The 20198-nt window shown below is 47.6% G+C and overlaps 1 protein-coding gene across 1 annotated transcript in view; it reads right to left on the bottom strand.

Moving 5' to 3' along the window:
- LOC137446155 (mucin-5AC-like) overlaps positions 1 to 14504 on the bottom strand; it is a 66925-nt gene extending 52421 nt beyond the window's left edge. The window contains 8 exon segments of the mRNA XM_068148544.1: positions 358 to 483; positions 1915 to 2131; positions 2854 to 2963; positions 4179 to 4269; positions 5333 to 5447; positions 6742 to 7003; positions 8044 to 8100; positions 14396 to 14504. Coding sequence (XP_068004645.1) covers positions 358 to 483; positions 1915 to 2131; positions 2854 to 2963; positions 4179 to 4269; positions 5333 to 5447; positions 6742 to 7003; positions 8044 to 8100; positions 14396 to 14468 — 1051 coding nt within the window. The 5' untranslated portion in view covers positions 14469 to 14504.
- Between the last annotated feature and the right edge of the window lie 5694 nt (positions 14505 to 20198).

The raw sequence follows: 20198 nt of genomic DNA, 5'->3' as shown, positions 1-20198 counted from the left end.
TGGCCATAGCTGTGCTGAGCGCAGTATGACTGTGCCAGTTTACACAGCAGAGAATTCAGCCTTTGTGTTCTTAAAATCCACCTGCTCTGAGAAAGGGACTTACTCCAGCACAGGTGGCTTGTTGAGAGACTGGTTTGGATTTGTTTGCCCTACTCCTTCCCTGCCTTCTAAATATTGCACATGCATTGGCAATTAATTCAGGTGTCTTTTCTCAGCTGAGTCAGGACAAATGCTTGTTGCCTGTAGCTGTGAAAAATGCAAATACTTGAGGCTTAAACCCCATGGAACCCACCCAAATCCTAGAAGTAAGCTGTTGTTGTTCTTTGAGCTTAGAGATGGGAGTAGAGAAGTACTTGCCTTGGGGGCAGAAGCAGCCATCTATGCAGTGCTCTTCACAAACCTGGGAGCGTTCAGAATTGGTGCAGGTGTCAGCACAGGGGGAGCCACACTCCTGGTATTCCATGTTGTAAGGACACTTCTCAGCTGAAATGTTAAAGGAGAGGAGATTCTTTTTAATCAGGAGCATTTCTAGTGCATGGTACATGAAAATATTTGTATTTCACTTTTTCAGCTAGATGTAAAACTACACTGAACTGCAGCTCTCAAAATGTGCAAAATCACTTCAGTTTTACAGCTGAGATATGCTTTGTGCTGGACTGGCTCCATGACAGAGAGGTTCTCCTCTCCCTCTACTCTGCCCTGGTGAGGCTGCATCTGGAATATTGTTTCCAGTTATGGGCCCCTCAGTTCAAGGAGCACCTCAGGGAAATGCTTGAGAGAGTCCAGCACAGAGCCACAAAGCTGCTGAAGGCAGTGGAGCATCTCCCTGTGAGGACAGGCTGAGGGAGCTGGGGAGCTTGGAGTAGATGAGCCTGAGGGGTGCCCTCATTCATGATTATAAAGATGTGAAGGGCAGAGCTGGGAGGATACAGCCAGGCTCCGGTCAGTGATGTCCAGTGACAGGATAAAGGGCAATGGGGGCAAGCTGGAGGTTCCATGGGAACATGAAGGAAATCTTTTTCTCTGCAAGGGTGACAAAACACTGGAGCAGGCTGCCCAGAGAGGTTGTGGAGTCTCCTTCTCTGGAGACATTCAAAACCCTCCTGGACATGCTCCTGTGTGGCACTGCTCTGGCAGAGGCTTTAGACTGGATGATCTTTCAAAGTGCCATTCTATGTGTCTGTGATTCTGTGCCTGGATTTCTGGGGTCAGCAAGGTAATGACCCCTCCAAGTCAGCAAAGCCAGTGCTCCTACTGAAGGCATCCTTCCCGTGCCCACCTGTCCTGCTAGTGAACTGTGAGGCTGGAATTCCTAAAGCTTTAGTGTATTTGCATTTTGCAGTTATCATTGGAAGGGCAAACAGTACCTCAGAGGCTTTTGTTCTGGAGCAAATGTTGCTGACTTTATCAACAGCTACACCCCACAGTCTAGTATGCTTTTAATTCAGTGCAAATCTCTTTGAGGATTACAGTGGTGCAAACTTCTCACTACCAAACCAGGGGAGATAAATAAGTGCTTAACCAGCCAAACACCTGCTGAGACCCAATCAGTTAATAACTGAGAATGAAAATGTGCTGTAACCACCAGGAGAAAAGGAGAGAAATAGGAATGCAAACCAGCAAGTATGCCTCATGCTCTCTTCTTTCTCCCTTATCTGCTTCCTTTTACTGTCCCTGTTAATTAAATAACACTTGGACTCTCAATTAGAGTATCCATGCAACTGTTTGATAGGGTTTAATCCAGGCTGCACTAAAGCCCTTGGCTCTGGAGCTGAAGGCTTTGTGCTGGAGCTTGTACAGCAGAACCCCCAGGGAAAGACAGTCTTGAAAGGTCTGGAGTTTCTCCTCAGCATCCTTTCAGAGCTTGTTGTTAGTTTCTGAACACAAAGTAAGAGCATCTCCAATGACACTTACGGCACAGTGTTGAGGTCCTCCAGTTGAGAGGTTTTCCACCAGCGTGAGCGCACTGCCGGCTGTACTCGGTGATGGTGTTGCAGATACACGAGGCGTTTTCAGACACTTCTGAGAGGCACAAATCAGCCTGGCAAGCTGTGATGTAGTCTGTGACATCAAGTAGGTCATTACACTCTGCAAAGGCAGAGCTGCTCAAGGTTGTCTCGCATATGTCATCCTAGGGAGAAAACGATAAAGATAATCAGCTACCAGAAAATGCAGCACCTGGAGGAGCCTACAAGAAATCGGGGTGGGGGGGGGGGGGGTGGGGGGTGGGGGGTGGGGAGTGGGGGAGCTTCTATCAGGGGTGTGAATAGAATAGAATAGAATAGAATAGAATAGACCAGACCAGGTTGGAAGAGACCTTCAAGATCATCGCGTCCAACCTATCAACCAATCCAACACCACCTAATCAATTAAACCATGGCACCAAGCACCCCATCAAGTCTCCTCCTGAACACCTCCAATGGTGGTGACTCCACCACCTCTAGTGATAGGACAGGAGGGAATGGATTGAAGCTGGAAGAGGGGGGATTTAGACTGGAGATCAGGAAGAAATTCTTGACAGTGAGGGTGTGGAAACACTGGAACAGGTTGCCCAGGGAGGTCATGGATGCCCCTGCCCAGGAAGTCTTCAAGGCCAGGTTGGATGGGGCCTTGAGCAACCTGGGCTAGTGGAAGGTTTCCCTGCCCATGGCAGGGGGGTTGGAATTAGATGATTTTTAAGGTCCCTTCCAACCCAAACCATTCTAAAGATCTATAACAATAGGGGTTTGGTCTAATTATTCTATAATAGAAGTTGCTGTCATGTGAGAGCTTTCCCTGTTAACCTCCATGTATCTGTAGTAGGACACACTGAATATTGAAAGCAATATGGAAGAACAGACAAAAGATCCTTACCAAATCCTCGGGGCAGTTTTCTGGCGTGGTAGAAGCGTATTCTTCACAGACTTCTGTTGGCCCATCCATCTTCTGCATGTCCCCAAACTGCAAGGCTGTCAGCTCAACACCTGTACAGAAGGAGTTTCGTAATGAAGCTTGAGGGGCTGTGGTCAAAGCAACTGCCTGTTCTCTTTTGCTTCTCTCAAGACTGCCAAGGCAGCTCGTTCTCCTAAGCCTTTAAGATTAATCATCACCTCTTCCAAAGGGAGCACTGCCTCAGTATTTACCTTGCATAACACAGTAAACATTGGAAAACAAATCAGAGCCTATCACATCTAGATGCAAACTAAGATTTTTATCAACTGTCCTGGTTTGGCTGGGGCAGAATCCCAGGCCAGCCATGGGCTGCAGGCTCTTGGCAGTTTGGAGTCAGCCAAGACAGCTGACCTGAGTTGACTACAGCTGATCCCAGACAATCAGGCTTAATAAAAAGGGGAAAGCTTCCTGGGAAGGAATTTGGGTTTTGTGTTGCTCTTCCACTCCCTCATCTCTGGAGGGTGTTGCTCACTATCTTGAAGTCTGCACTCCATTTATTGTGAGTACTGTGCAGTCAGTGGGCTGAATGTGGGTTTGTGTACTTTACAGTGGCATTAGTTTGGCTGTTTCATGAAATCTGTTTTCACTTTAGCCCATGGGAGCTCCTTTTCCTGATTCCATTTCTCTGCTGGGAAGGCGTGACATGGTGATAGAGAACTGCTGGGGTCTAGCCCCTGATATGGGCTAAATGTAGACACCAGAAAAGCAACAAGCTGTTATCAGATTATATTGAGCCCACAGAGGGAAGAAAGGAAAAAGTCCAAAGAGTGATTTGGACAGTGGAGGCTGCTGTGAGAAAAAGCTGTAGCTGGGGATAGAAAGATGAGAATAAGAGCTTACAATGATTACACAATTCAGCAGGCAAATGTAGATATTCTGATTTTTTTAAGACAGAACTGAAACAGATGTAGTGACTACACAACACAACTGTCTTTTGTTTCATTGAATGCATTTTGCTCTTTATTTATTAATGAAAACTTGGCTCATTTTAATGGGATTAGTAAACAAAGCCATGGCACACAGAAGTATGCAACGAGTCATTAGCAGCAGTCCACACTGCATAATGCACTGAATCATGTTATTGGATCTCTGCATCACATATCTTGCAGCAGACTGAATGATATTTTCTGAGTAAATCATTCATGAGGACAGGAAAGAGGAATGCTGATGATGTTAGAGTGAAAAGAACAGAGGAAACCCACCCTGGAGACTCCAGAAACCAATTCTTTTGGTTTCAAAATACTTACTGTCTTTATAGAACTCATTGTAATCTGGAAAGCCATTGAAGTCCCCACAAAGTCCACAGGTGTGATTGGAGTATTTCTCATTCAGTTCCAGCTAAAATGATCGACAGTATATTGAGAGGAGTTAGTATAAGCATTCTGAAATCCATTCAAGAGCACTGAAAGCACCTGCTGCCTCTGAGTCTTTTCCATCAGATGTCTGTCATTTTATTTAGCAACTTCATTGAAACCCAGGAGACAGAATGAAGACTTGGCCTGGATTTGACTGACAATGCAATTCCCCAGGTATTGATACACATTTAAGATTTCACTATCATATCTCTCTTGCTCTCAGCCTCTTTAGAATAGAATTAACCAGGTTGGAAAAGACCTTTCAGGTCATCAAGTCCAGCCTATCACCCAACACCATCTAATCAACTAAACCATGGCATCAAGTGCCTCAGCCAGGCTCTTCTTAAACACTTCCAGTGATGGTGACTCCACCACCTCCCTGGGCAGCACATTCCAAGGACCAATCTCTCTTTCTATGAAGAACATCTTCCTAAACTTTACCTGGCACAGCTTGAGACTGTGTCCTCTCGTTCTTGTGCTGGTTGCCTGGGAGGAGAGACCAACCCCCACCTATCTACAATCTCCCTTCAGGTAGTTGTAGAGAGCAATAAGGTCTCCCCTGAGCCTCCTCTTCTCCAGGCTAAGCAACCCCAGCTCTCTCAGCCTCTCCTCACAGGGCTGTGCTCCAGACCCCTCCCCAGCTTTGTTGCCCTTCTCTGGACACCTTCCAGCACCTCAAGATCTTTCCTAAACTGGGGGGCCCAGAGCTGGACACAGGATTCTCTGCTGGTTCAACATAATTAAGTCCATAACACAGGGGAAAAAAGTCCTGAGTGAAATTCTGCTCAAAAATAATATTTGAAGGGGTAAGCAGCTCCTATAACAATCCCAATATGCTAATTATATAATGAAAGTGGGTTTTCACCCTTTTTAAAGCAGCTATCCACTAGATGTAAGTGCATGTAAATTTCCTGAGGACTACCTGGATGTAGATCTCTCTTTATTAAGGAAGAATGAGATAGTAACAGGAAACAGATAGGGCCTGGCTTGACCAAAGGTAAGCTCTGGTCTCTGAAAGTGTAGACACGTCCAGGAGCAGCACTTACCAGGATGCTGTCATTTTCATTCCACATCAACAGGATACCCATTTTGCTGGCAATTTTCACATAAATGGTGCTTTTCTCTATCATAACTCCAGACTGGCTGTAGGGCAGTTGGACTCTGGGAAGAGGCAGAAAGAATGTCAGGTAGTTTCTGGTCCAGGTGTTTTGTAACCTGGCTTGTGGTATCCAGCATCTGGAGGCATTCTAAAATGATGCAGTGGTGTGGAAAGAAGTGTGATTAAACAAATAAGACCACAGAACATAAGCAGTTGGAAGGGACCTCCAGAGATCATTGAGTTCAAGCCCCCTGCCAAAGATGGATCACTCAGGGTAATCCACACAGAAATGCATGCAGGTGGAATTTGAGCATGGCCACAAAAGGAGACTCCACAACCTCCCTGGTGAGCCTGTTCCAGTGCTCTGTCACCCTCACTGTAAACAGGTTTCTCCTCAGGTTGATGTGAAGCATTCTATATTCAAGTTTGTATCCATTGTTCCTTGGCTTATTATTGGGAAAAGAGCTTGGCCTCCTCCACTCGACACCCACCATATTTGATGGCCCAAAACCATCAAACAGGGGTCTAAATTTGGATCTAGCCCCTCAGGCTTTTTCATCCAATTATATTTTTATTTATTTTTAAAGTTAATCTTTAAGGGAAGGACTGATTTACTGTGAAAGGAATTAACAGCAGCTTATTAATTATGTTAGTGACATTTACTGAAGAAAACATAATTCCCCCTTTACCCCCATCCCCAAACACACTGTGGTGGTTTGAGCCTTAACTGGGAGTTAAGAGCTCAGATGGGGGCAAGGCTGAGAATCTCTCCCCTGTTTCCCCCTCCTCCCTCCCAACAAAGGGGGGAGTGTGGGGGGGTGGGGGCGAAATGGAAAGGGAAGGAGCAAATCCACCAAGCAATAATTTGGAGTCAGCCTGGAAGTAAAGAGGTAAAGAGTTTTCTTTAAACTAGATATATATATAACAATAACAGGTAAGGTTCACAAGGGCAGGGAACAAGATGGATGGGAGGGGGAAAAGAAACAAGAATACAAAACCAGTCTCTCTCTGAAGAGGCACAGTCAGAAGGAAGCAGGATCAGGCCCAACCATGTGGCAGAGGAGCAGGAAGGCAGCCACTGTAGCTCTCATCCAGGAGAAGCAGGAGCCAAAAGGAGACCTAATAGCTGCAATGTCCTGCTTTTTATACCCTAGCTGGGCAGGGAGGGGGGAGTGGAACAGACTCAGTTTCCCAGGGGGAAAATGCCCTGTAGGGAGGGCAAAGCACTCGCAAGCCCTCCCCCCTGTTTTGGTTTTGTTTTCAGAATGGGCATTAACCCACCACACACACCAAAGCACTTGGCAAGCTTGGACAAAAAGGCTGTGGCTAGCAAGCAAATGCTGTGACTAAAGTTACCTGTTGCCATCGATGGAGACAATGTCCTTCTTTAGCTCTAGAGCTATACCTTCCAGCTTCATGCTGATACGGTTGACTGTTGGTGTATTGCCCACCATTGTGCGCCTGATCTGGATGTTGAAATCCTCATAGGCAGCTTTGCAGTGGGATGCAAAAATGTAATTGCAGAGCCCAGGGAAGTGGTAGATGGCTCCATCGAAGGTCTTGTAGTGGAAGTTGCCCCATGTGCTGCACACACGGTCGTTGTGAGAAGGATTGGAAGCTGTGAATTAAAACCAGCTGTTAGAAAAAGGACTTGAAGTTCCCAGCCTTAACATGGTGAACAGCAGCTTGTCCAGGGCTTCGTTTCATCACTGAACAATTTTCCCCTACCTCCTTCCATTTAATGTGCCCTAGTGGCCAAGAAGGCTAATGGCATCCTGGGGTGTATTAGAAGGGGTGTGGTTAGTAGGTTGAGAGAGGCTCTCCTGTCCCTGTATTCTAGCCTGGTGAGGTCACATCTGGAATATTGTGTCCAGTTATGGGCCCCTCAGTTCAAGAAGGCCCTCAGGGAACTGCTTGAGAGAGTCCAGTGCAGAGCCACAAAGATGCTGAGGGGAGTGAAATATCTCCCTGCTGAGTACAGGAGCTGAGGCTCTTTAGCTTGGAGCAGAGCCACCTGAGGGGTGCCCTCATTCCTCTTGATAGAGATGTGCAGGGTGGTGTCGGGAGGACAGAGCCAGGCTCTGCTCAGGGATGTCCAGTGGCAGGTCAAGGGACAATAGGTACAAGCTGGAGCAAAGGAGGTTCCATGGGAACATGAAGGAAAACTTTTCACTGTGAAGGTGACAAAACGCTGGAGCAGGCTGCCCAAAGAGGTGGTGGAGTCTCCTTCTCTGGAGACATTCAAAACCCACCTGGACACATTCCTGTGTGATCTACTCTAGGGGATCCTGCTCTGGCAAGGGGGTTAGGCTCAATCTTTTGAGGTCCCATCCAACCCCTAACATTCTGTGATTCTGTGTGATACTTTTCTGTCCATCAGAAAACATCTATCCAGTATTAAATATGCTTCACCCATATCTGCTTCTCATCTTCTATAGCCCTAGAAGTTGTTATAGTTATGTTCAGCCAGAACTTTACTAGTTGTCCACATTTTGGCCAAGAAAACAGTTCAATATCATGTTTCTTAATCACCCCCTTCCTTCTCTTAATAATCCATGACTTCCTTTACCAGTGACCTTCCCTGATTGTATTAGATTCCTTTGCCCACATCCTCTAAGCCTGAGAACTTCTTCAACACATTGAACTTCCTTTACTTACGTGCTATGAATGGAGCTTGAGGACTTGGGAAGACCGTATCTGAATGTGTGGCAGGAACTAGGAAAAGTAAGAAAGAAAACATCAATTAGTAGAACAATACCAAAATGTGCACTTAAAATTGACCTGCAGAGCACTAGGGAGTCCAGGCCCAATGAGACAGCGCTAAGCTTGTTTTCTTTTATACAAGCTCAAAGTGTACACTGAAATTCAGAATCATAGTTTCATAGTTTCATTCAGGGTTGGAAGGGACCACAAGGATCATCTAGTTCCAACCCCCCTGCCATGGGCAGGGACACCCCACACTAGATCAGGCTGCCCAGAGCCTCATCCAGCCTGGTCTGAAACACCCCCAGGGACAGGGCCCCAACCACCTCCCTGCACAACACATTCCAGGGTTTCACCACTCTCACGGGGAAGAACTTCCTCCTCACATCTAGCCTGAATCTCCCCACCTCCAGCTTCATTCCATTCCCCCTAGTCCTATCACTACCTGAGATCCTGAGAAGTCCTTCCCCAGCCTTCCTGTAGGCCCCCTTCAGATACTGGAAGGCCACAATTAGGTCACCTGGGAGCCTTCTCTTCTCCAGACTGAACAGCCCCAACTCCTTCAGCCTGTCCTCACAGGAGAGGTGCTCCAGCCCTCTGATCATCCTTGTGGCCCTTCTCTGGACACCTTCCAGCACCTCCACATCCCTCTTGTAATAGGAGCTCCAGAACTGGACACAGTACTCCAGGTGGGGTCTCACCAGGGCTGAGTAGAGGGGGAGAATCACCTCCCTCGACCTGCTAGCCACACTTCTCCCGATGCAGCCCAGGATCTGATTGGCTTTGCGGGCTGCAAGTGCACACTGAGAGCTCCTGGTGAGCTTCTCCTCCCCCAGCACCCCCAAGGCTCTCTCCTCAGGGCTACTTTCCAGCCAGTCCCTGCCCAGCCTGGATTTGTGCCTGGGATTGCCTCCACCCAGATGCAGGATCCTGCACTTGCTCTTATTGAATTTCATGAGGTTGGCTTGTGCCCACCTCTCCAGCCTGTCCAGCTCCCTCTGGATGGCCTCCTTTCCCTCCAGCGTGTCTGCTGCACCACACAGCTTGGTGTCATCAGCAAACCTGCTGAGGGTGCACTCAGTGCCACTGTCCATGTCACCCACAAAGATGTTGAACAAGCCTGGTCCCAGGACTGATCCCTGAGGGACTCCACTTGTCACTGGCCTCCACTGGGACGTGGACCCATGGACAGCCACTCTTTGGGTGCGGTCATCAAGCCAGTTCCTTATCCATCTAGTGGTCCACCCATCAAACCCATGTGTCACCAGTTTGGAGACCAGGATGTGGTGCGGGACAGTGTCAGAGGAGTTAAGGCATAAGAAATCGCTTTCAGTTGCCATGCTTGCATTTTCTACCTTTAATGTTGACCCTTTTATGAAACTCCATGTTGTCAGAGGCAGTTCTGCCTGTTGGAGTGCTTCAGACACAATGAACAACACAAAAGGGTGAAGCTGTACTAGGTTAGCCTCTTACTGGTACAAAGCCATAGCTGCCTTCTCATTACACCTGTTCACAGTATCACAGTATCACTTAGGTTGGAAAGGACTTCGAGGATCATCTAGTCCAACCTATCAACACAGACCCCATGACTAGACCATGGCACCAAGTGCCATGTCCAATCTCCTCTTGAACGCCTCCAGGGTCGATGACTCCACCACCTCCCTGGGCAACCCGTTCCAATGCCGAATGACTCGCTCGGTGAAGAACTTCCTCCTCACCTCGAGTCTAAACCTCCCCTGGCGCAGCTTGAGACTGTGTCCCCTTGTTCTGGTGCTGGTTGCCTGTTCTTTCTAAGGAGGGAATAAAGCCTTCAATAATCTCCTTTGCTCTCTGTTTAATATTTTCCTGTTATAAGGCTGAAACCCCTTAGAACTGACCACAAATCATCCTGGTTTCTCAACATCATCCACAGACTTTACAGCTCCCTTAAGTGGCCTTGTGGCCTTGTTTAGGAGGAACCAAACACCCTGCATGCATATTCCACTCTGGTTTTACACACAAATATGCATTCATGCAGCTTCTGCAAGCACCCATCTGTTTTCTTAGCTACCTCTTATACAAATATAGTCACACTGTGTGTTTAGTGATTGGTAGCTGATAAAGACATGATTATTCTTATAGAGAAAGAGGTTTGCTATCTTTATTTGACATTGGCATTGCTGGCATTACGCTAAGAAGATTTTTTTTCCCTCAAGCATTTTTATTATTTAGCAGAGGTGTAGCAGATAAATGAACAAACAGTTTTGTTTCTGCAGGAGACCCACAGTGAATTTGCTTCCTGGTGGGAGATGGATTTCAAGCTGGGCTCCTGTGGAGAAATTGTAAAAAGCACCTGAAGTGGAATGTTCTGTTCCTGAGCTTTTAAGGCAAAGTGTTTGGATAAGATGTGAGGATTTGGATACCTCCCCTGTGGGGACAGGTTGAGAGAATTGGGGCTGTTCACCCTGGAGAAGAGAAGGCTCTGGGGAGACCTTAGAGCAGCCTTCCAGTACTTGAAGGGGGCTACAAAAACAGTGACAAAAGAAGAAGAATAGGCTATGACCACAAGATTAGGGCACTCTGCTCCACCAAAACAGTCCTATTCTTTGTGTGAAATGATTACTGGATCAACTACAAGAACTGTCTTCCAGTTGAGTTCTCCTATTCCTAATTCCCTTCCATGCATGGCCCAGCAATACCAGGTCAGAGGAGCTATTGGCAAAGGCTTTGAGAGGTGGCAAGTGTTGACCCGAAGATTTCATGCCTAGGGAAAAACTGACCCCTCCTAGTCTGGTGCTCTAAGGCATTGTCTGTTTGAAGTAAATATGGCAGGCATGCCTTCTAAAGGAAAGGGAGCTACAGCTTTATTTTGTGGAGGCATGATTCCTGTCAGCATGTGATAACCATGCTTGGAACATGTTGACTATCATGTACCTATAACCTGCCAAACCAAAATCCTCAAATGATTTAGGGGATGAAATGACTTATCCTGGTCAGGATTATGTGAGTGAGCATTCTAGGTGTCTAGAGAATTTCTCACTCAAAGAGGAGCTGCCTACATGTAATTTAATCTTAAATGAAGCCCTCTTTTTCCTTGTACAATGAGTTGTGGGAAGAGTTCACTGACTCAGAACTGGATCTACAACACCTGGCTCATGTTGCTGAAAGACACAAATTCTAAAGTCAGGGATGTGCCATAGACCTCTTAAGTAATTTTTGGTGCTTACATTCCTTGCTGAGCAGTTCCTCCATGGAAGAACCTCAGCCCAGACACTTCCAGGAAAGCTGAACAACTACCTTTGCTGTAAAAAGTAACCAGATGAGGAGCCTTTGTGGAGGGGATTGGACGTGGCACTTGGTGCCAAGGTTTAGTCATGAGGTCTGTGGTGACAGGTTGGACTTGATGATCTTTGATGTCTCTTCCAACCTTGGTGGTTCTGTGATTCTAAAGTAACTTTTTGTGGTGCTCTCCAATCAGATTGAGCTGATGGATGCTTGCCTGAAGAGCTGTTGGAGTGAGTCCAGAGGAGGACCACAAAGATGGGGCTGGAACATATCTGATATGAGGTGAGTCTAAGGGAGCTGGGGTTGTTCAGCCTGGAGAAGACTCTGGAAGGACCTCAGAGCTGCCTACAAGATCCTACAGGAAGGCTGGGTAGGGACTTTTCATATGGGTGTGTAGAGACAGGACAAGGAGGAATGGGTTGAAGCTAAGGGAGAACTGGACTGGACTGGAGCTTAGGAAGATGTTCTTTGGTACAAGGGTGGTGGGAGCAGGCTGCCCAGGGAGGCTGTGCATGCCTCCTCCCTGGGGGTGTTCAGGGCCAGGGCGGATGAGGCCTTGAGAGGTGTCCCTGCCCATGGCAATGAGGTTGGAGTAGATGATCTCTGAGGTGCCTTCCAACCTAAGCCATTTCATGAATCAAGCCCCAGGTCCCAAAGAGGTGCCCTAAAGACTGCTGGCTTGGGAGGCTCATTCTATCTAGAAGTTGCTGCATTATCTTCATTTTGTTTCAGATCTCAGGCTTCAATTACTTTCTCATTAACTTTGAGTGACTACTAGTGATGTACAAAGAAGGACAGAGGTTAACCATTTTCCATTTCCTGCTGGCCCTTCAGTCTCACAGACGTTATCACTGGGTAAATGCATTCATAGAATTATGATTGATACTGACCAGGTGAGACAAATGCCTCTAAGTCTAAACAGCAGGCCAGAATTTGCTCTCACTCAACACATCCATAGGAACCTCAGCAAGCACAGAACTCAGAGAAACTTTGTTTATCTAGCACGGGAGCCTTTGTAGCAGGGTAAAATCCTATAGATGGCTACTTTGGTCTGTTAATTTTTCTCAAGGAAACAGCAGGGGCTTTTGTTTACTTAGCAAATACATCATTCCCAAGGAAATTCGAGCTGCCTTGGTTTATTTGGCCATTGCACAATGCCACATTGTTGGCCATGGTAGGAACCAGTGTCTCGCAGCTGTGAGAGAAGTCGATGATTTACTGTTTGATAACTCGTGAGGTTGCTTGATGATTAAGCATATTTCTGGGTGCACCTTGCTAAGTCTCTACCCAGCAGCCAACCCACCCCTGCAGTTATCATTACAATCAGCTTCTAACAGGTAGTATTTGACCCAAATTATCAAGCCTGGCACAGATTGTCTGTGCCAGTAACCTTTAGTCACTCAGGACATCAGAAAACGCTTTCCACTGGGGGTGATTTGCATGAGGAGGAGTTTGATGACCACTGCCTCACCACCCCTCATTTTTCAGAGCAGTTTACCAGATTAACATGGCACAGCCCAAATCATTTGTAGTGAATGGCTGGAGGTGTTTTTGGCTGGCATTGTGTAACTCTAAGTGTAAGCTTATACTCTGAGCGAGTGTCGTATTCCTTGCTGGTATTCTAGTGTTTATTTCACAAACTATAAAGTAGCTTCAAATGATATTTGCACTTGTCAGGGTTTTGAAAATAATATGCAAGACAAATTTACACAGGCAGGCTAAAGATTTAAAAGTGTTAGCTGGCAGGGTAGTAGTTGCTGTACATGAATGGGACAGACTTAGCAAGCTTGTAAACATGCAAGTAGTTCTCTCTACAACTACCTGAAAGGAGATTGCAGTGAGGTGGGGGTTGGTGTGTTCTCCCTAGTATCAGGTGATAGAACAAGAAGAAATGGCCTCAAATTATCATAGTATCATAGTATCAGTCAGGGTTGGAAGGGACCACAAGGATCATCTAGTTCCAACCCCCCTGCCATGGGCAGGGACACCCCACACTAGATCAGCCTGGCCAGAGCCTCATCCAGCCTGGGCTTAAACACCTCCAGGGACGGGGCCTCGAAATTGTGCCAGGAGAGGTTTAAGTTTGAGATTAGGAAAAATTTCTATGCTGCAAGGTGGCTCAGGCTGCCCAGGGAGGTGGTAGAGTCCCCAACCCTGGAGGTGTTCAAGAAACCTGTGGCCATTGCACTTGGGGACTTGGTTTAATGGCCATGGTTGGGTTGATGCCTGGACTCTACGATCTTAGAGGTCTTTTTCCAGCCAAAACCATTCTATGATTCTAGTGTCAGTTTGAGTTGTCCCATTGGCTCAGTAGGGCTGCTTATGTTAATACGGTATGATATAATATGGTATAACATAACGTGCCAATATCAGCCCTGAAGGGTCTAATATTGACAGGAGATAAAGCAACACCTCACAAAATGCATGCTTCAGGTGAATCTCCCAGTCCTGCTCGTGCTCAATATCAGTAATTTCTGTAACTATTTTGCACAGTGTATTATCCATCCTGAAAATCATTGCCAGGTGAAACACTCCCTCCTAGTCTCTTTTGAAAAAGAAAATCCTGGGGAGCCTGCTGTTAGCTCCTGGTAGATTACAAGACACTGGGAAACACTGGCCAGTGCAAAATGTAGTTGTTTATATTCCATAAAATCCTTAACAATCATAACTGATCCTGATAAAAATGCAACAGGATCAAAACACTTCTGTCAGGTATAAGCAAGACTGGAGAACCTGACATTATAAGAGGTGAATTAAGGGTTCTTTTTGATTTGATCTCCAAGGCTAGCTTCCTACAGGGTTATATGCTGCAGTTTGAGGCAATATGAAGTGAAACCCATCCAGTTAGCATGCATCCATTAAATTAATTAATTAATGGCAATCTTAAGAGGCACAAAGGCACAAAGAAATCTTGTTTAAATGCAACCATCTGTGAAGTGAAATCATAAACCAAGTGGAGATGTTCCAAACATATTACAAGGTCTAAGCAGAGCAATTTTTCTTTCCCAGTTGGACAAAAAAAAAAGAAAAGAGAACTTCTTACCCATTTGGTGGATGCAGGAAAGTGCTAAGAGGAAAGCCCAGCCCGGTCCCCACATCCCCCTGCCAAACCCCATCTTGAGTGGAGTTCAGCACAAGGGTGTTTGGTTTGAAGTTGGTCAGGAAGACGAGTTCACGTCTGCTCGCTCTCTCTTATATAGTAGGTGACTTTGGCTTGGGTCCCAGATTGATCCAGAGAGTCTGGGAAGGTGGGGTTTGGGGGGATTTTAGCAAATGAGCAGGTAAACAGAGGATGCTCTTCCTGCCTCAGAAGCTGGCTAATGGTGTTTGCGTTTTGGGAGGGGTAGACACAAGTGCGTGTGTTTTGTAAAGGTTTGGGCTGGTAAAGAAACCTAACATGGCTGCAAATAAACCACAACTCCTCCTCCACAAATAGCAGGTCCTGGAACAAACTGAGTTGAACTTGGTGGGTTTTTGTTTTTACAGTTCTGTAAATGACAATCCAAGAGAGACAGGGACCTGTTGGAGTGAGTCCAAGGGAGAGCCATGAGGATGATTAGGGGACTTGAGCATCTCCCTTATGAAGAGAGATTGAGACCCCTGGGGCTGTTTAGTCTTGAGAAGAGAAGGCTGAGAGAGGATCTGAGCAATGTCTATCAATATGTGAGGGGTGGGTGTCAAGTGGAGAAGGTCAAGGTCTTTTGGGTGGTGCACAGCCAAGGAACAATGGAAACAAACTTGAACGTAGAAGGTTTCACCTCAATATGAGGAGAAACTTTACTGTGAGGGTGACAGAGCTCTGGAACAGGCTGCCCAGAGAGGTTGTGGAGTCTCCTTCTCTGGAGATCTTCAAACCCCACCTGGATGCATTCCTGTGCAGACTCCCCTGGGTGAGCCTGCTTTGGCAGGGGAGTTGGACTCAATGATGTCTGGAAGTCCCTTCCAACCTCTAATATTCTGTTGTTCTGTGACATACAAGTAATTAGCCTAAGTTTTTCAATGCTATAACTGATGCCAGATAGATCCTTGGCAAAAGTTCCTCACTGAGTTCTGAAGCCTGAGGAGCTGTCTGGTATTTTGTATGTGGGAATGCAGCACTGGAAACTCGCTCCATGCCTCCTGGGGCAGCTGGTCTTGTAAAAAAAAGAATAGGCTGATGACCTTGAAGGATCCTGCCCTGGGTGTGTGCTATGCAAGGCTTTCTGTGTGACACTGATGAGCATCAGGTACCTATCTGAGGAACATCAATCCAGCTTCACCGAGGCTGCACCCTACATTTACTAGAGATGGGCTTAGACCTTGAGACCTGCTCCTGATTTCCCTGTGTAATCTCACCTTGCCCTCTCATAGAAAACAGCAGGAGTAATTTCAGACATGAGGAGGTCCTTACACCAGGTTTGTAGGAGAAAAAAAGAATGTTGGATGGATTACATCAGTGACTACATCACTGGACAAGGGAAAACCAGCAGATGTCATCTATCTGCACTTCTGTAAAGCCTTTGACACACTTCCCCACAACATTCTTCTCTCTAAGCTGGAGAGGTATGGATTTGACGGGTGGACTGTTCAGTAAATAAGGAATTGGATGGTAACATCCAAAGGATAATGGCCAGTGGCTTGATGTCCAGATGGAGAAGGGTGACAAGTGATTTCCCTCAAGGGTCTGTACTGGGACCAGTGCTGTTCAATATCTTCATCAGTGACAACAGACAGCAACACTGAGTGCTCTCTCAGCAAGTTTGCAGATGGCACCAAGCTGAGTGGTGCAGTTGATGAGACTGAAGGACAGGCTGGCTACCATCCAGAGAGACCTGCACAGGCTTCAGAAGTGGGCACAGGAGAAGCTTGTGAGGTTCAATAAGGTGGAGGGCAAGGTCCTGTACCAATGTTGGCACAATCCTCTATATCAATACAGGCTGGGGGCTGATAAAATTGACAGCAGACCTGCAGAGAAGGACTTGGGGTACTAGTGGATGAGAAGCTGGATGTGAGGCAGCAATGGGCACTTGCAGCCCAGAAGGCCAGTGGTAGCCTGGGCTACATCGAAAGTGTTGCTGCTCTGCTCTTTGCTCTGGTGAGACCTCACTTGGAGTACTGTGTCCAGCTCTGGAGCACCCAACACAAGAGACATACAGACCTGCTGGAACAGGTCCCAAGAAGACCACAAAGATGATCAGAGGGCTGGAGCACCTCTGCTATGAAAAGCGGCTGACAGAATTGGGGCTGTTCAGCCTAGAGAAGAGAATACACTGGGGAGACCTTTCAGCTGCATTTCAGCATCTGAAGGGGACCTGCAGGAAGGCTGGGAAGGGACTGTTTTGAAGAGGATGAGGGGCAATGGTCTGAAAGTGGAGCAGGGGAGTTTTAGGTTGGACACCAGGAGGAAGTTCTGCACAATGAGAGTGGTAAAATACTGGAACAGGTTGGCCAGAGAGGTGGAGACCCCCTCCCTGGGGATATTCAAGGTCAGACGTGATGTGGCCCTGAGCAACCTGATCTAGTTGAAGATGTCCATGCTCTCTGCAGGGGGATTGGACAAAATTACTTTCAAGGGTCTCTTCCAATCTCATGAGTTCTATGATCATGGCTGCAGGCCATGATCACAAAATCATAGACTCAGTAAAGTTGGAAAAGTCCTCAGAAATCATCAAGTCCAACCCAACACATCCTAACAACTAAACCATGGCTCCAAGTGCCACATCCAATCCCCTCTTGAACACCTCCAGGGACAGTGACTCCACCACCTCCCTGGGCAGCACATTCCAGTGGCCAATTACTCTTTCTGGGAAGAACTTTCTCCTCACCTCCAGCCTAAACCTCCTCTGGCACAGCTTGAGACTGTGTCCTCTTGTTCTGCTGCTGGTTGCCTGGGAGAAGAGACCAGCCCCCACCTGGCTGCAACCTCCCTTCAGGGAGTTGTAGGCAGCAATAAGGTCTCCCCTGGGCCTCCTGTTCTCCAGGCTAAGCAACCCCAGCTCCCTCAGCCTTTCCTCACAGGGCTGTGCTCCAGACCCCTCCCCAGCCTCATTGCCTTTCTCTGGACACCTTCAAGTGTCTCAATGTCCTTCTCAAATTGAGGAGCCCAGAGCTGGACACAGTAGCACGCTGTTTCAGTACCACTGCAGTGCAATTCTGTGCACATCCTTGGAGATCTGAGGACTATGAGTTAGAGAGCCAGGCAATGATAGATCAGAGCCTTATTATGAAACAAAGGGGAAAGAAAAAAGAGTTCCTTTGTGGGGCATTATCTGGATTTGATTTGTTGGACTGAAATCAGTGGTGGCTTACTAAAGCAAGATTGGAGTACTTCAGTCAACAGGCTGGTTTGATATAGCATGATACATGTTCCCTGTCAAAATATCCAGGATGTTTAATGAAGCTACATCTTCATCATCAGGAGTAAGCTGTTTACCCACCCTAGATCTATATCTTCATGCTTCAGCAGCCCAGGAGAAAAGGCAAGACTGGATTTCCTGCCTGTTGAATGTTGTTTTATTCTGTGCCAGTGCTGATAATGAATATAAATTCATTTGTACATAGAGAAAGCAAATGCTGTCTTGTTTACGTGACCAGTTAGCTGTATTAAATCAATATACACTGGACTCAATTAAGAGTCAGACCAACCACCCAGCAAACTGGGCTTTCACCAGCTGATCTGCAGCTACCTTTAGCAAGGTGTTTGTCAGGAGAAGAGCAGCTTGCTTCCCTTCTTCACTACCCCCTCCTCTGCAGAAGGGGGATAATGGAATATCTACATTACAGCACCAGAGGTTCCACCTCAACAGGAGGAGGAACTTCTTCACTGTGAGGGTCACAGAGCACTGGAACAGGCTGCCCAGAAAGGTTGTGGAGAGAGGGGCAAAGTCTACGAGCTGGAGCATAGGAGGTTCCATGTGAACATGAGGGAAAACCTCTTCATTGGTAGGGTGACAAAACCTACCAAGAAGGATGGGCTGCCCAAAGAGGTTGTGGAGTCTCCTTCTCTGGAGACTTTCAAAACCCATCTGGATGCATTCCTGTGTATCCTGTCCTGGATTATATGGTACTGCTCTGGCAGGGGGTTGGATTGGATGATCTCCAGAGGTCCCTCCCACCCCTAACATCCTGTGAGCCTGTGAATATCAGGATCTTCTTGTGTTAATTTACAGCATCACAGAATGTTAGGGGTTGGCAGGCTCCTCTGGAGATCATCCAGTCCAATCCCCCTGCCAAAGCAGGGTCACCTAAGGCAGGTCACGTGGGAGCACATCCAGGCAGGTTTTGAATGTCTCCACAGAAGGAGGCTCCACAACCTCTCTGGGCAGCCTGCTCCAGGGCTCTGTCACCCTCACCACAAAGAAGTGTCTCTTCATGTTGAGGTGGAACTTCCTGTGCTCCAGCTTGCATCTGTTGTTCCTTGTCCTATCACTGAGCACCACCAAAAAGGGCCTGGCCCCTTCATCTTGACACACACCCCTCAGATATTTACAGACACTGATCAGATCCCCTCTCAGCCTTCTCCAGGCTAAACAGCCCCAGGGCTCTCAGTCTCTCTTCATAGGAGAGAGGGTCAGTTGTCCTTGTAGGTCTCCATTGGACTTTCTTCAGCAGGTCTCTTGAAATCGTTTGAAGATAGTTTTTTGTTTCCCCCTGGCTATGCTAGAGGAGGGACTACTGATAAGGAAGGAGTGTTCTGGGGGGGAAGTTAGTACTGTTGATGCCCATCTGGTGAAGGTGAGGAGGGGTGACTGGCTGTGCCACTGAAGTCAAGCCTGGTTTTCCCTTTGCCTTGTCTTCTTGGGAGCAATCACAGCACACCTGCAGGATGGCCTAGGGATCAGGCCCAGTCAACATGGATTTAGGAAGGGCAGGTCCTGCCTGACCAACCTGATCTCCTTCTATGCTCAGGTGACTGCCTGGTGGATGTGGGGCAGGCTGTGGATGTGGTCTCCCTGGACTGCAGCAGGGCCTTTGACACTATCCCCCACAACAAACTCCTGGCCAAGCTGTCAGCCCCTGGCTGGGACAGCAGCACTCTGAGCTGGGTTAGGAACTGGCTGGAGGCTGAGCCCAGAGGGTGGTGGTGAATGGTGCCACAGCCAGCTGGCAGCCAGGCACTAGTGGTGTCCCCCAGGGATCAGTGCTGGGCCCCATCCTGTTCAATATCTTCACTGATGATCTGGAGGAGGGCATTGAGTCCATTGTCAGTAAGTTTGCAGATGACACTAAGCTGGAGGCAGGAGTTGATCTGTTCGAGGGTAGGAAAGCTCTGCAGAGGGACCTTGCCAGGCTGGACAGATGGGCAAAGTCCAAGGGCCTGAGATTGAACACATCCAAGTGCCAGGTTCTGCACATTGGCCACAACAACCCCAGGCAGTGCTACAGGCTGGGGTCAGAGTGGCTGGAGAGCAGCCAGGCAGAAAGGGACCTGGGGGTGCTGGTTGCTAGTAGGCTGAACATGAGCCAGCAGTGTGCCCAGGTGGCCAAGAGGGCCAATGGCATCCTGGCCTGCATCAGGCAGGAATAGTGTGGTCAGCAGGAGCAGGGAGGTCATTCTGCCCTGTGCTCAGCACTGCTTAGGCCACACCTTGAGTCCTGTGTCCAGTTCTGGGCTCCTCAGGTTAGGAAAGATGTTGAGATGCTGGAAGGTGTCCAGAAAAGGGCAAGAAAGCTGGGGAGGGGTCTGGAGCACAGCCCTGTGAGGAGAGGCTGAGGGAGCTGGGGTTGCTTAGCCTGGAGAAGAGGAGGCTCAGGGAAGACCTTATTGCTGTCTCCAACTCCCTGAAGGGAGGTTGTAGTGAGGTGGGGGTTGGTCTCTTCTCCCAGGTACCCAACATCAGAAGAAGAGGACACAATCTCATGCTGCT

This window comes from Melanerpes formicivorus, unplaced genomic scaffold, assembly GCF_026170545.1.
Source record: "Melanerpes formicivorus ecotype bairdi unplaced genomic scaffold, bMelFor1.0.p_v2 SCAF_16, whole genome shotgun sequence".
Taxonomy (NCBI): Eukaryota; Metazoa; Chordata; class Aves; order Piciformes; family Picidae; genus Melanerpes; species Melanerpes formicivorus.
The sequence above is the reverse complement of the archived record's forward strand: the minus strand, read 5'-3'. Positions and strand labels throughout refer to the sequence as shown.